General features: G+C 32.4%; 1 protein-coding gene across 1 annotated transcript in view; it reads right to left on the bottom strand.

The window, feature by feature from the left end:
• Window positions 1-14,180, bottom strand: part of LOC129225566 (2-oxoisovalerate dehydrogenase subunit beta, mitochondrial-like) — a 44,370-nt gene that overhangs the window by 19,265 nt on the left and 10,925 nt on the right. Inside the window, exons 4-6 of the mRNA XM_054860012.1 lie at window positions 7,925-8,058; window positions 4,292-4,447; window positions 361-532 (exon numbers count right to left, since the gene is read on the bottom strand). Coding sequence (XP_054715987.1) covers window positions 361-532; window positions 4,292-4,447; window positions 7,925-8,058 — 462 coding nt within the window. The remainder of the gene's footprint in view (window positions 1-360; window positions 533-4,291; window positions 4,448-7,924; window positions 8,059-14,180) is intronic.

The raw sequence follows: 14,180 nt of genomic DNA, 5'->3' as shown, positions 1-14,180 counted from the left end.
TTTTTTTAAAAAGGGGAAAAAAAAAAAACTATTTAGCAAATTTGCATTACTTTAAAAAATATAAATTTCTATATTTATTGAATCTGCAATTATATATTACTCTTTGCAATAATATGTAAAATTTATGAAAACTTTTGGGGAAAAACAATGAAATGTTTAAAAAAAAATTTTTTTGAAAAAAAAAAAAAAAAAAACCATTTGGTTAAAAAAAAAAAAAAAAAAACATTTGGTTTAAAAAAAAAAAACACTTGTTTTAAACCACCATTTAATAGGACATGCATACTAAATCTATACAAAAAAGCAATCATTAATCCATATCACAAAACAATGAAATCAAAAGCACTTTAAAAAAGGCTTCACCTTCCACAAGAATGTCCGCCTTAGAAAGTGGCAGTACATAGTCCTTGAGTGGGACCTGCTCCACAGCCATTCTGTACATTATCTTTGGCTCGAAAAAGATACAGGGATTTTTATCTCGAATGCAGCTCAGCAGCAGGCCTTTCGCTTGCAGGGGCCCCCGGGGAATGACTACCTGTGGTGGGGAAAATACGAAGGAGTAAATGATGTTGCAAAATTCAACTGAGGAGAAAATAATGTTTTTAAAAAACTGTGATTGCAAAAATAAAAAATAATACTGAATAAATAAAAATAAATTACTAAATTAAATTAAATGAAAAATAAATGACTTTTTACTTCCTTTTACAAAAAAGGAAGTATTGTATTGGCGAAAAAATTTCCCCCCAAAAATCGGCCTTAATTTCCATTTTGCTCACCCCCAAATGAATGTTGAGTTTATTTTTCAACCCGACCACATGTGGATATGTGCCTAGGAACGTACAGACACCAGAAATATCCATTTTGACGATCCCCAATTTAATTACAACGAGTTTTCTCGTGACGTCTGTATTTACGTGTGTATGTATGTCGCATAACTCAAGAACGGAAAGTCCTAGACGGTTGAAATTTGGTATATAGACTCCTAGTGGGGTCTAGTTGTGCACTTTCTTTTTTGGTTGCATTGTTATGCTCCAAAAGGGGTCTTTTGCCCATTTTTGGGGGAAATCATTGTTAATTTCGATGTAAACTCAAGTGCTGTTATAATTTGGCGGATACTTGGCGATATATCATCGGTCCTTTGTCGCCAACTTGGCGACGAATTTCGAGATTTAAAAAAAAATTTTTTTTATCTGGTTTTACTTTGGTTATTGTTGGTGATATTTAGAGAGTAAACTATTGAATCATATTAAAACTGCCAATGAGAAGATGACATTGAATTGGAGTAAAAGGAAGTCATGTGATGCACACATCAGCTCATTTTTTGAAAGAAATCCAAAGAAAAAGGCGAACACGCATGTGCGAACCGAAGCTATGTATTGCAGCATGTAGTAGTCTTAGGCTATATATGTTTTTATTTCCCAATTTTTAGCAAAATAATGTTATCAGCTGTTAAAAAAATATTTTAACTAGGAGAGAAATGCACGTTATAGCCCTTGCTCAATTTTTTTATTCTGAAACAATTTAATCAGGGTTTGAAACAATCATGATATTTTTCAAAATCTTGAAAATTGGCAATATTCAATTATCTATCTGATATTTTGGTATGTGTCCCGCAATGTCAATCAAGAAACCTAAATAGTAACTGTATGCTCTAATCACAGTTATTTATTTTCTTATATCATTATTATAATATTGACCCTGTGCCATTATTAAACTATATTATATATATTTCATGCAAAGAAACATATTCTTTACGTTATTTATCGTATCAATGATACTTGAAATCACATGGGAAAAGTGGAAATTTAAGCCTTTTTAAAATAAAATTGTTCAGTAACTTAAAATTTTTATCAATTCTAATTCAGCTACTTTGAGTTTTGCTGCCTTGCTTATTTTAAATTATGTTCACCACTTTTACAAAACTATAATTCAGAATAAAATGCGCAAAATCCTAAAACCCGCACAACCACTTCTCCTGAGTGGATTTTTCACCCTCCACTATATATATATATATATATATATATATATTATATATATATATACAGGAGTCCCTCTTATAAAGCAGTACTTTGAACAACATGGTTTTGATATTACACAGCACAAAATTTGTGATTATTATAACACAAATTCAATATTACATGGTACAAAACTTGAATTAAATACTACACAGTTTTAATATAACATGCACCACAAAAGTCAGAATTTCATTTTTGTTCCATACACTGTTAAAAAACCGTATGATATAAACTCTAAAAAAAAAAATGTACTTTATTTTTATGAAACTGATGCAAAAAACTGTGTCAGTCTTCAGCTCAAAAGTTGGTTTCCCCAAATTACACTAACTTTTAAATACTTCATTTTTCTTGTCAGTGTTCAAAAAACAAAAAATGAAAATTATTTTGTTCCCGGTACAATGCTCGAAAATAATATTAGGATTAAACTCAAGCTAAATTTGGCAAACAATAAATAAAAAAAAATGTTTGTTTCGTAGTCATTGCTGAAACAAATTTTATTGCTCAGATTTTTTTTTCTGATAGTATGCAGTTTGCATACTATCAGAAAAAAAAATCTGAGTATCAGAAAAAAAAATGAGTGAATACATTTTGTTTGCTCTAAGTGACAAAAGTTGATAACTTTTCTTCTTGTTGTGTGTATAATAGATTTAGTTTGAAGCATGTAAAAGAATTAAGTTGCATCCTTTATAACAAATTTAATTACTTCCTTTTACAAAAAAGGAAGTATTGTATTCGCAAAAAATTTTTCATCCAAAATTCGGCCTTAATTTCCCTTTTTCTCACCCCCGAATGAATGTTGAGTTTTTTTTCGACCCGACCACACGTGGATATATGCCTAGGAACCTACAGACATCCGAAATATCCATTTCGACGCCCCCCCCCCCCCCCCCGAGTTAATTACAACGAATTTTCTCGTGACGTCCGTATGTATGTGCGTATGTGTATATGTATCTCGCATAATTAAAAAACGATATGTCCTAGAAAGTTGAAATTTGGTACGTAGACTCCTAGTGGAGCCTAGTTGTGCACCTTCCCTTTAGGTTGCATTTGGATGTTCCTAAGGGGGTCTTTTGCCCCTTTTTGGGGGGAAATCATTGTTAATTTCGATGTAAACTCAAGTGGTGTTATAATTCGTCAGACACTTGGCGATATATCGCCTGTCTTGTGGTTGCCAAACAAATTTGGCGATTTTTTTTTTTTTAATTTTAAATTTGGTTTCAATTTGGCCACTGTTGGTGATAATTATAGAGTAAACAATTAAATCACATTAAAATTGCCAATAATGGGGAAATGAAATTAATTGGAGTAAAAGGAAGTCATGTGATGCACACATCGGCCCGTTTTAAATCAGTGGCGCCGTTGTATGTTTTACTGACCTATGTATGTTTGTCTGTATGTTAAGATTTGGTTTTAATATAACACAGCACACTTTGCCTTGATTCATATTATTCCCAAGTTTCGTTTAACACGGTTTCGCTATAACACGAAACATAGTTACGATACAGGGTTTAAGCTGCGTTCAAAAGTTCTTTAGCATAAAAGCTAAAATTGAGGGGAAAATGTTAGCAAAATGCTAAAATGTTACACATTCTCATATATTTATATATGCCTCAGTGTGTTTCATCTCCAGTTGAAAATAAAATTCATATTTCATCTGTGACATTTTTGAAGAAATAAGTACAACAGCTATTTTTTTAAAACATAAAATAAAAAAAGAAAACACGATTGATGTTTAGAACGTTGCAGTCTCCTCCTCCTAATAAAGCAGTTTTTGGGGGGACATAATGCTAGATAAGACTAATAGTTATTGAACTTAATTGTAGTTTAAACATCTTAACTAAGATTTTAAAAAGATTAAGTTGATTATCGCCATACATGTTTCCTTTCTAGGATCATAGATTTCTTCTTTTTTTTTAAATTAATTTATTTTTTATTTGAGCAAAAAAGCAAAAATGTATTGCTTTATTTTCGCAATTCAGATAGTGTTTTTGCATTATGCGAAAAATGCGACCGTAGCGGAAACCCTGTTACGATACAACACGAAACATGTTTTCAATACAACACAAAACATAGTGACCTGATTTGTATTCTGTACATGATTAATTAGTTTCAAAAAAAAAGTTTAAAAAAAAAATTCATAAAAAAAATCTTGCATAACATTGTATTGATACTACACTGTACAAATTAACTCTTATGCGAGGGATACCTGTATATATATAATACACAGACATGCATAAAACATACAAATTAATTAAAGAACGAAACTAAAGTGTTCAAACCTTTATACCAGGAATATGGGAGAGAAATGCTTCTGGGCTCTGGGAATGATATAGAGCTCCATGACCAACAGCTCCATAGGGGGCTCGAATGGTCAATCCGCCACAGTTGAACTGATTCCCCGACCGAAACCTGAGCTTCGATGCTTCATTGACGATCTGAAAAATAGTTTCCTGTTTTAGAAATACAGTGAAACCTGTGTAAGTTGACCACTTGCGGTGCAGTACTTTGGTGGTCAACTTATAGAGGGTAGTTATGAAAACTTTTTTTTTTCTTTTATCATTTCTTGTCCAATGCATTCCTTTTTTAACTAATTGGAATATAGTTTAAACTCACTTTCATTGCTGAACATTACTTAAAAACAATAAGAAAAAAAGTTGTTTAAATATTTTTAGAGATTATTTACCAGAATGACGTGTAAAGTATCATACAAATTTAAAATTTCTGTAAATCATTCAAAAAAAAAAAAGCCTCACTACTTATGAAAAACTACTTATTTGATATTAACAATTCCTAAAGATTCATAACAAGTCAAAAGTGACTCAAATTGGTCATTTGAATTTTCTTGTGCATTTGTAACCATGGTAATCTACTTTTCAAAAAATTAACTCCATATTGAAGTTTGATTCATTTTCTGGGACTTAATATTAGCCCAATGTTTTTCGATGGAAACAGAAATGGAAACAGAACATGCTTTTGCCTAGTGGTCAACTTACAAAGGGTTTTTTACAACACTCCAAATCAAAGCTGGTGTATATTAGTGGTCAAGGTAGACAGGTGGTCAAGATACAGAGGTTTTCCTTTATTATATAAGATAGGACTAATTCCGTTCCTGACAAAAGCGGTCAACTTAGACAGGTGGTCAACTTATAAAGGTGGTCAACTTTACAGGTTTTACTGTAGTAACAAATCAATTTTCAAAAATTTATTCCAAATAATTTTTTAAGAAAAAAAGTTGTCTTCATCCCCCCTTCATGAAAGAAGTTGATACTTCAAACGATACGCAATGGTTCCTTACAGCGGCGGTGATTTCGGGGGATTACAGTGGTGGCGATTAGAAAGGGGGAGGGAGGCAAACGCCCCCTCTCCCTTTTTATGGTTAAATTTTTTTTTTCAATTTAGAAAAAAAAAAAAAAAAAAAAAAAAACTGAAAATTATAGAAAAAGCAGAAATGTCAAATTTTTCAGAACATTATTATTTGTTTTTCTTCGTATATCTGTTTATGAAACATTAATTAGCATAAGCAGTAACTTTTAGTTGATGTATTCATTGTTTAGATATTAGTTTTTTTTAGTAAGTTACCACCCTATAGCAAGGGCTAAGGCAGAAATACCAGCTCAGCCATTCCATCCGAGGGCTGCAGTTGAAGGCAAAGTATGGTATTTTCAGTAAGTTACCTTCTTCGCATTGAACCGAACCATTGCTTCGGTCACTCGTCTGGTCAGTGCTAATTCTATATTAGCTACCAGTTTGTTTGGCACTCTTGGCTTCCTTAAGAGGTTTTCCACCTCCAGCTCAGTCACTTCCTACTCCGGGCTGATGAGTGCTAATAATCACGAAACTGCAGTCCTCACATGGAATGGCTGAGCTGGCGGTTTAGTTAATTGTTTTACTTAAACAAGCCATACTGTTGACATTTGACATTATTACCAAGTGTTTGTGACATCTCAAAATAGTTTGGGGTATATAATGAAAATCATGTCTAAGTGTTTCTCCAAGGAAAGCTATTGTGTACAAAATTCACCAAAATCTTCAGAAAAACAAGAGTTAAATTGTTATATTTACATCAATTACCACTCATCTGCTCTCAAAACCTGCCCTGGCAAAATTTTACACTTTTTCCCCTCTTTTTGAAAATTTTTTTGCTGCCGCTAAAATTCATATAGCTGTTAGTTGTCATTTGTTTTGCCCCCCCCTCCCCACTTTTCGGTTCCAATCGCCGCCTCTGGTTCCTTACAGTCGAATATACTACAATTAGAAGCCAAAGATTAAAATTCCTGAAATAAAGTGCAAATAACTGCGTAAAAATGTCTTAATTGTGCAAGAAAATCGCACACACTAATGCAACCTGGAAGAATTTTGTTCATTAGCCCATAGCAGAAAATCTCCAAATTATTTTTAACTAGTGCCCATAGTTGAAAATTAAAAGGTCATTCGGTTCGCCTGTATATTTACAAATATTGGATGACGGATTTCTCGCCAATTGGCTATGTTTATTCGCTCTCACATTCCATGTCGTGATCATTTTGTAATTTACTCGTCCATCTTATAATTTTGCTCCGGGAAATGTTCTTAAAATTGAAATAGAAGAAGAACAAAATCGAATTTTTGAAAAATCGCTTTGAGGTGCATACTTCCATGCTACAAACTAACTTTGTGCCAAATTTCATGAAAATCGGCCAAAAGGCCTAGGCGCTATGCGTGTCACAGAGATCCAGACAGAGAGACTTTGAGCTTTATTATTAGTGTTTGTTCTGGTAATGATTGTAGTCAAGAAAACTAAGATTTACTTAAAACTATTATATTTGACTTAACGTATGTACAGTAAATTAAAATAACAATTATGAATAAAATTAAAACCCTTCTTGGTTTCATAAAAGTTCTACGACATGCAGTGTAATGGACGAGTGTCCGAAAGCTGTTGAGATACATCAGGTGGGAAGCCGCCCATTCTCACGGAGCTTAGCTGTTTTATGCTCACAGTCACTTGTGCTGCCCTCTGCGGACAGCGCATTTGCATAATGGCGTAGACAATTAGTAAATACAGTCGGCGCTCATTATAACGACCACACATTATAAAGACCGTCCCATTATAACGACCAGTGGTAAAAGTCCCAACTTTGTTCCTATAAACTCTATGTTAATTTGCTTTCGTTATAACGACCGTTCTGTATCGTCTAATCCAATACAGCGACCGAATCAGCGGACGCTATTTCTTGTGTTCTTTCCAATAAAACAAACTTGTAGCATAAAATGACATTGATTATTGTTTACGAACATCTGCCTGAAGTTTTCAATGTCAAATCCAACTTTAAGAGGGGGTGACTACCGTTCACCACAGCTAGCACAGAAAAAATAATGGGAGGAAAAATCGAGAAGTTTCCAGATTCCTAAGAAAAGGGAGTTGACAGATGTATTGGTAGTTTGGTGTTTGAATCTAGTGGTCTTAAAGATTTGGGGTTCTCGAGGGACTTTTAAATGTTTCTTTGGAAAGCAAGAGAAACACAATTTATCACCTATATCTGAAACAGAAAATAATGTTTTGCAAAAATCACGTCTGCTAAAAAGGCAGACCTCTGTTTCGGGTTTTATCTTCAGAAATTGTTGTGGTAGTAGTAGTAGTAGCAGATTTGAAAGAGTGTAACATTTTCCTCCCTATATTTTCTACTTTAAAACTTGTTATTATGATTTGCACACGACTTTTCTAAAAATTCCTATGATAAAAAAAATTTGGGCATTTACTTGGGCGTGCATGATGACGGTGTACTTTTTTTAAATTTATACCTCTTATAACGACCACTCGTTATAAAGACCTTTTTCTCTAGGACGGAGATGGTCGTTATATCGAGCGTCGACTGTATGTAAAATACCCCAGTTTTAAGACGGTAATATCAAGATTATGGTAAGATTCTCACCTGGTCGAAGGCAGGGTAAAGGTAATCTGCAAACTGAATTTCGGCGATCGAAGTGGCTCCCGCGACGGCCATGCCGATTCCGAAGCCCACGATTCCCTGTTCGCAGAGGGGGGTGTTGAACACTCGATCTCGACCTGGGACAGAACGGCAAAATATTTAAAGAAGTGCCAAGATAATATCCTTCAGAAATATACGCAACACTGGAAAAGAAAAATTGAGGACACAATAGGGAAGTTGCAACCTATTAAATGTTCACATTTTGACTATAGGATATTGTTAATTGACCCTGGAAACTAAAAAATTCACCACTGCCAAATTTTAAAACACTGTGATTGATTTTTAATGAATTTTTAAAAATCCACGAGCAAAAGTGCGCTCTTCTGAAACGTCACGAGCTTACGTCACAGGGCACTAATGGGCAGCCTTCCGCCGAAGATCCCTTGTTTTCGCTACGGACATTTTGAGCGCGCTGATATTTTTATTTTTTAGAAATTCAATAATCCGCTTGAACACACTATGGAGGCCGGATTCGTTAAAGCACAATCTAATTAATCTTCCTCGAGTAACATCAATGATGATATTCGAATATTTCCGAGAGGATGAGAGGTTTAATGTTTCAGAAACGCGAGGAGTTAAATGCGAGGAGATAAGCCTTTTACGTTTCTTCTTTGAAGTCGAATGCGTGACCTTCGGCTTCTTCCGTATCGAAAGAGCGCAAGACGTCACTTCCTATGCCATTTGACGTCACAAGCGCTTGAACTTTAAAAATTAATTTAAAAAAAACTACTTATCATATCGCAAAATTTTTTTCACATATGTTCATACATGTTACTCTGTCATAAAAAAATAAAATTGAAAAATTGAAAACTTTCCTAATTTTAGAGACTAAAGCATTAGATAAAAAGACTTTTTCTAGGATGACTTTTGATGATTTTAACAAATTTGTACTCTTTATTGCTGACATTTTTACTTATTTGAGTAAAGGTAATTTATTTTTAATGATATTCATTGTTCATAGTGTGGCAAAATAAAAACATATTCTAATTTAAGAACAGCAACAAAACTACTGAACAATGTAATTGATTTCTCTCACTCTCTTTTTTCCCCCCGAAGGAGATAGGGAGTCTCTTTGTAAGGTACAGATGTGATATACCCCCCCCCCCATTTGGCAACATACGATTTTTTGCAAAAAATTGAAATATTTTTCTCGCCAATGAGGCGATAATTCTTTAAGCATGGCATCCCTGGCGAAACTAGCCTGTGTTTGGCAACCCAAAGGCAATCTTAGATCTGTTCAAACTTGTTCACTTGTTATCGGTTTCACGCGGGAGAGATTCTTGTTTTTTCGTGCAATATACCTTACAGGAAAGCTTATTTTGTGTTAGTTTAAATTCAGTAGTTGTGTTTTGATGAATAAATTTTAGAAAATACCAGCTTCTCTAAACTTGAACATTAATTAAAAATAAACTCCAACTTGGTGTGTATTTGTTAGGTACTATTGTCATTGTTGTTTTTTTTTTCAGATTGAGTGTGAGGATTTATACCATAAAAAGGTAAGTTCTTTTTTCTAGAATTAAAAAAAAAAAAAAAAAAAAAAAAACTCTCATTTCAGAAATTCTTTGTTTTTACAAAATCTTGAGGGTTTCTTGTAGTTTTTAACTTTATTTTTACTGTATGTAAATTAATTTTACAAAAATAGTACAGTTATTTTCTTCTAAAAGTTAATTCTTATCAACGCCACAAATTATTTAGACATATTCTATAAACGTGCCTCCTTTAGGTACTGAATTTCTGAAAATAAGTTGACTCTAGCATTTTATAAAAATATGAAGGTGTTATTTCTTTGTAAAATATAATAGGTGTTTTAAAAGCATGTCTGGATTGCAAATTAATGTGTGGTATTTTTATATTGTTTATGTTTGGGTTGTTCTGTTGAGACATTTCTACTTTTTATACATCAAAATATGAGTAACTAAGGGTTTTTTTTGGCTGAAATAGTTATTGATTTTGGGGATGTTTTTCAGCTTTAAACATCGCAATTTGAATCGCTTTGCTCTTTTTTTAGCAGAGTATAAGAAGTTTTTGTTCGATGAATTGTTATAGTAATTTGTTAATTTAAGCATTTTAAATACTTTCTAGTAATTTTTCTTTGTGTACAAAAACTTTCTAGTTTCGGGTATTTTTGAAGCAAATATTTGCGATGTTTTTTGTTGTGGTTTTATGTTGTTTATATATATATTGTGTTCTGAAGTGCTTCGATCATGTTTTTTAATCTGAATTTTTCCTTTTGGCGTTAAAATAGCATCGCTAAGAATGATGTATGACATATGTCGTCATACATCGTTTTCTTGGCGACGCTTTCTTGGCGCCAACGGGAAAAAGTCGCCAAGGGTGGGGTATATGACATTAGTTCCCTTTATAAAGGCAAAAAGTAATCTGCTTACAGAGGGAAGCAATCCAAGTAAAATCAAAATCAACCAGGAGCAACATAAATTTAATACAAAAAACATTAGGTTTATGAACAGATAATGGAAATTGTTTCAAGACACAATGACAGCAATCACAAAAGTGCAGTAACTCAAAAACATTAAAATCTGAAAGTGTTTTGCCATCCCATGAATTTGAAGAATAAAAAGAAGGAATTCTGCTAATTAGATGAAAATGCTTTTATTTTGTTAATTTTTCAACTCTAGGCCAAGTTAAACATATTTTTTAAAGAATATCAGTTTTTTTTTCTTTTATCACCAGATTACTCATTAGGGTCTGCTTCCAGTAGGCTTATTTTTATTTGTGGTCTTTAAATGATTTACTTGCAATTATAAAATATGTCTACTTAACCTTTTAAATTGAAATTCTTATGAAAATAAAAATAAATTTGACTTATACACTGCCTAAAAAACATTAAAAAAAAAACATGCAAGATGTAGAAATGTTGCAAAATGAAAACAACTAATATTCTTGCATGTGGAAGAAGTAAGCTAGGTTAATTCACAGTATTTCTGAAATTAAAGGTTTATCTCTAAACATCTACCACCACATATTTATATTACTTATTATTTCCAACACAGTGGACAGTTAAGCATGCTGAGTAAAAATACAAAGTTTTTTTTAAGATCAAAACTTGCACAGTTTTGCCAATTAGCAGATAAATCTAATTGGCGAAATAAATAAATGGTATGCAATTAGTAAGTGGAATTAGCCAAAGTAGAGAGATCTTGGAGCTAATGAGCTTGCAATCCTGATTGGTCTGAGTGTTTCTTCAAACCTCTTAGATGTGATATTCATTAATGTTATGTTTCTAACAAAAAACTCCAGTTACTCTAACTCAGATGATTTCCACATCAAAACTAAGAACAGGGTTCATACTCTATTTGGATGAAAAAATTCCATGACTTTTCCAAGACTTTTTCATGACTTCATAAAAATTTTCATGACCTTTTTATATGAAGAGAACAGTACTATTTAATATCAAACTTGCCAAATTCTGGAAATGAGCATTGGCAAAACTTCTAGGTGGATGCCACTACCTCATCGAAGCAATTACTTGTGATTGAAAAAAAAAAAAATCAGTGTACACCAAAAAATTAAACTATTCTTATTTGTCTTCATCATACAAATTTAAGTATAATAAAAATGCAGAGAATGGAATATAATAATGCTTAAATGTATATATTTTTTCATCAACAGGCAAAATGATAATGAATGAGACAAAGGTTGAATGAATCATTTCTAAGTTTCCATAAATTTGCTTCAAAAGTGGCCTTCTAATGTCACATAACTTGACAGTATTTTGGTTCTTCAAAGTAACACCACATTCTTTAGTAAAATCATGTTTCTGAACCAGATATTTATGTATTAAAAAAAACCCATTCAATCTTCTGATTTAAAACTACTTGTTTACTTATTTGCACATTTTCAAATGCGTATATATTAATAGGTTCTGAAATTCCAGAACATAGTGTTTGATTCCTGCAGAGGGTCGCATGGATTAGTTTTGCAGGCCATATGTTAGTCACTACTGTTTTAGAGTACTAGAATTTTCCTATTTCTGCATTCTATCACCTGATTAAAGTTCTTCATTTTCTAAAGCCTGCAACAAATTAAGATTAACTCTGGTAAATTTAATAATATTGTTCTTATGAGTGATGGAAACAAACTCTGATGCAATTAAAATGTGTTTTTTGAGCAAGTGTGGCGTAATCAAGAATGTGCAAGTTCGCTACTACAAAATAGAAAATATAAGAAGTGTTGAAAATAATGGTGAATTCAAAATGAGTGATGTCCAAGCAGTCAAGGATGAGAGTGGTCAGAGAGCAAAAAGGAGGAAATCCAAAAAAAAAAAAAAAAAAAATCGTAAAAGAGATGATATCCAAAAAAATTTTATGAAAGGGATGATTTCCAAAACCGCATCAAAATAGAATCTAGAAGCCATGATATTCAAAACTTCAATAAAAAATGGCTAATTTACCAGTTTTAAAGGTAATAATACATATTTAATTAATTATAAGTAATAATTGTGTACAATTTGCAGCACCGTAAGGTTTCTTGCAAGAGTGTTTATTCCTTAAATAAATCTAAATTTTGAAAGAGAGGCAACAATTTCTAACCCGAGTTCTTGAACAAAGGGATGGGGGAGTCAGAGGTCAATCTTGGCTGCATCAAGCAATAGTGGCAACTTTTCATATTTTTTAGAGAAAAATAAATTTTTTTTCATTAAAAACTTTGAGTTTATAGTGTTAAATGAGTGAGAACATACATTTTAACATTAGGTCTGTTTATAAAGTAAAAATTTACGAGAGAGAAAAATCGAAAATTTCTTCATGTGGTAGAATATACTTTTCAAAAGTAATAATTGAAAATAAATAAATATATATATGTATATAAACGATTGATTATCTTTTTCCTTGCATTGGAATCCAAAATTTGTCTTTAAAAACTTCTTTAAACAATATCAGAATAAAAAGAACAACTTGCAGCCACCTCATTTAATCATGAATCCTCAATACTTTTGACAGGCTGCAAAGCCTTAACGGTTTGAGATTCACTATAAATATTTTTTACAGTTTCTTAAATACACAAAAAAAGTAACCATGCCAAGTTTCAATAAAATTCGAAACTGTGGTTGCTATGCCAGGTTTTCTGATTCACTTTTGCATTTTTTCAAAAATAAATTAAAGAAATAAAAATATTATTGAAATGATGAATAAAATAAGCAGATATAGTGTAGCATATAGTAAAAAAACACTCAACATTAAAAATAATTGAAAGACTTGCAGGATGCAAAAAGATTGAAATCTCAAATAAAGCATACAAATTTCGGCGCAGCACGTGTTTGACATCGTTGGCACGATTCCAAAACATACGTTTTTGGCAGATATCGTGGAGGATGAAGATTCGAAGGAGAAAAATAGAAAGAATAAGAAATCGGGGACTGAAAATTTAAAAAAATCGTTTTTACACCCTGATTTTTGAGAAAAATAAGGCCTGAAAGAGGCAAAAAAGGAGGAAATGTTTTAAAAGTCAACAGATAAAAGTCGGAATTCCGGTAAAAGCCGGAAAAATCTCATCCCTGAAGCAGTAAAATCACTTTGTAAAAAACGAGGAGCTTCTGCCACAGAAGTAGATACAATGAGATTTCAAAATTCAGATTTGGTTTTGCAATCCTTCAATTTCCCAGTTTTAATAGCTTTCATGTGCAATACTGTTAAATCATTCAAGATTTCTAATGCTGTTTTAGCTACTGTTACTTTCTCTTTACCCAGGACATTTTCCCATGACTTTAAATAAATTTCCATGACTTGGAATGAAAATTTCAATTTTCCATGACTTTTCCAGGTCTGAAATTTGCTTACTTTTTTTCTATGACTTTCCAGGATTTCCATGACCCATACGAACCCTGTAAGAAGTGTGTGCACTAATAAAGTGGTTAAAACATGTGTCAGCTTCAGTCTTTGTTTATGCACATTAACTTTATATTTTACTAGTGTGGTACTCACACAACTTTGCCAGTAGTAGAAAAATAAAAGGTCTTTTAGTTCGCCTGTATATTTGCAAATAATGTATTTTGAGTTTCTTGCCAATCGGCTTGCCCATGTTACAGTTCCACGTTATGATAACTTGGCCATTTACTCGTCCATCTTATGATAATTTTGCTCGGTAAAATGTCCTTAAAATTGGAATAGAAAAAGAACAAATCGAATTTTCGAAAAATCACTTTTGAGGTGCACACCCCCATGCTATAAACAGACATGTGACC

Source organism: Uloborus diversus, chromosome 7 (genome assembly GCF_026930045.1).
Source record: "Uloborus diversus isolate 005 chromosome 7, Udiv.v.3.1, whole genome shotgun sequence".
Classification (NCBI taxonomy): Eukaryota; Metazoa; Arthropoda; class Arachnida; order Araneae; family Uloboridae; genus Uloborus; species Uloborus diversus.
This window is presented reverse-complemented; position numbering and strand designations above follow the sequence as displayed.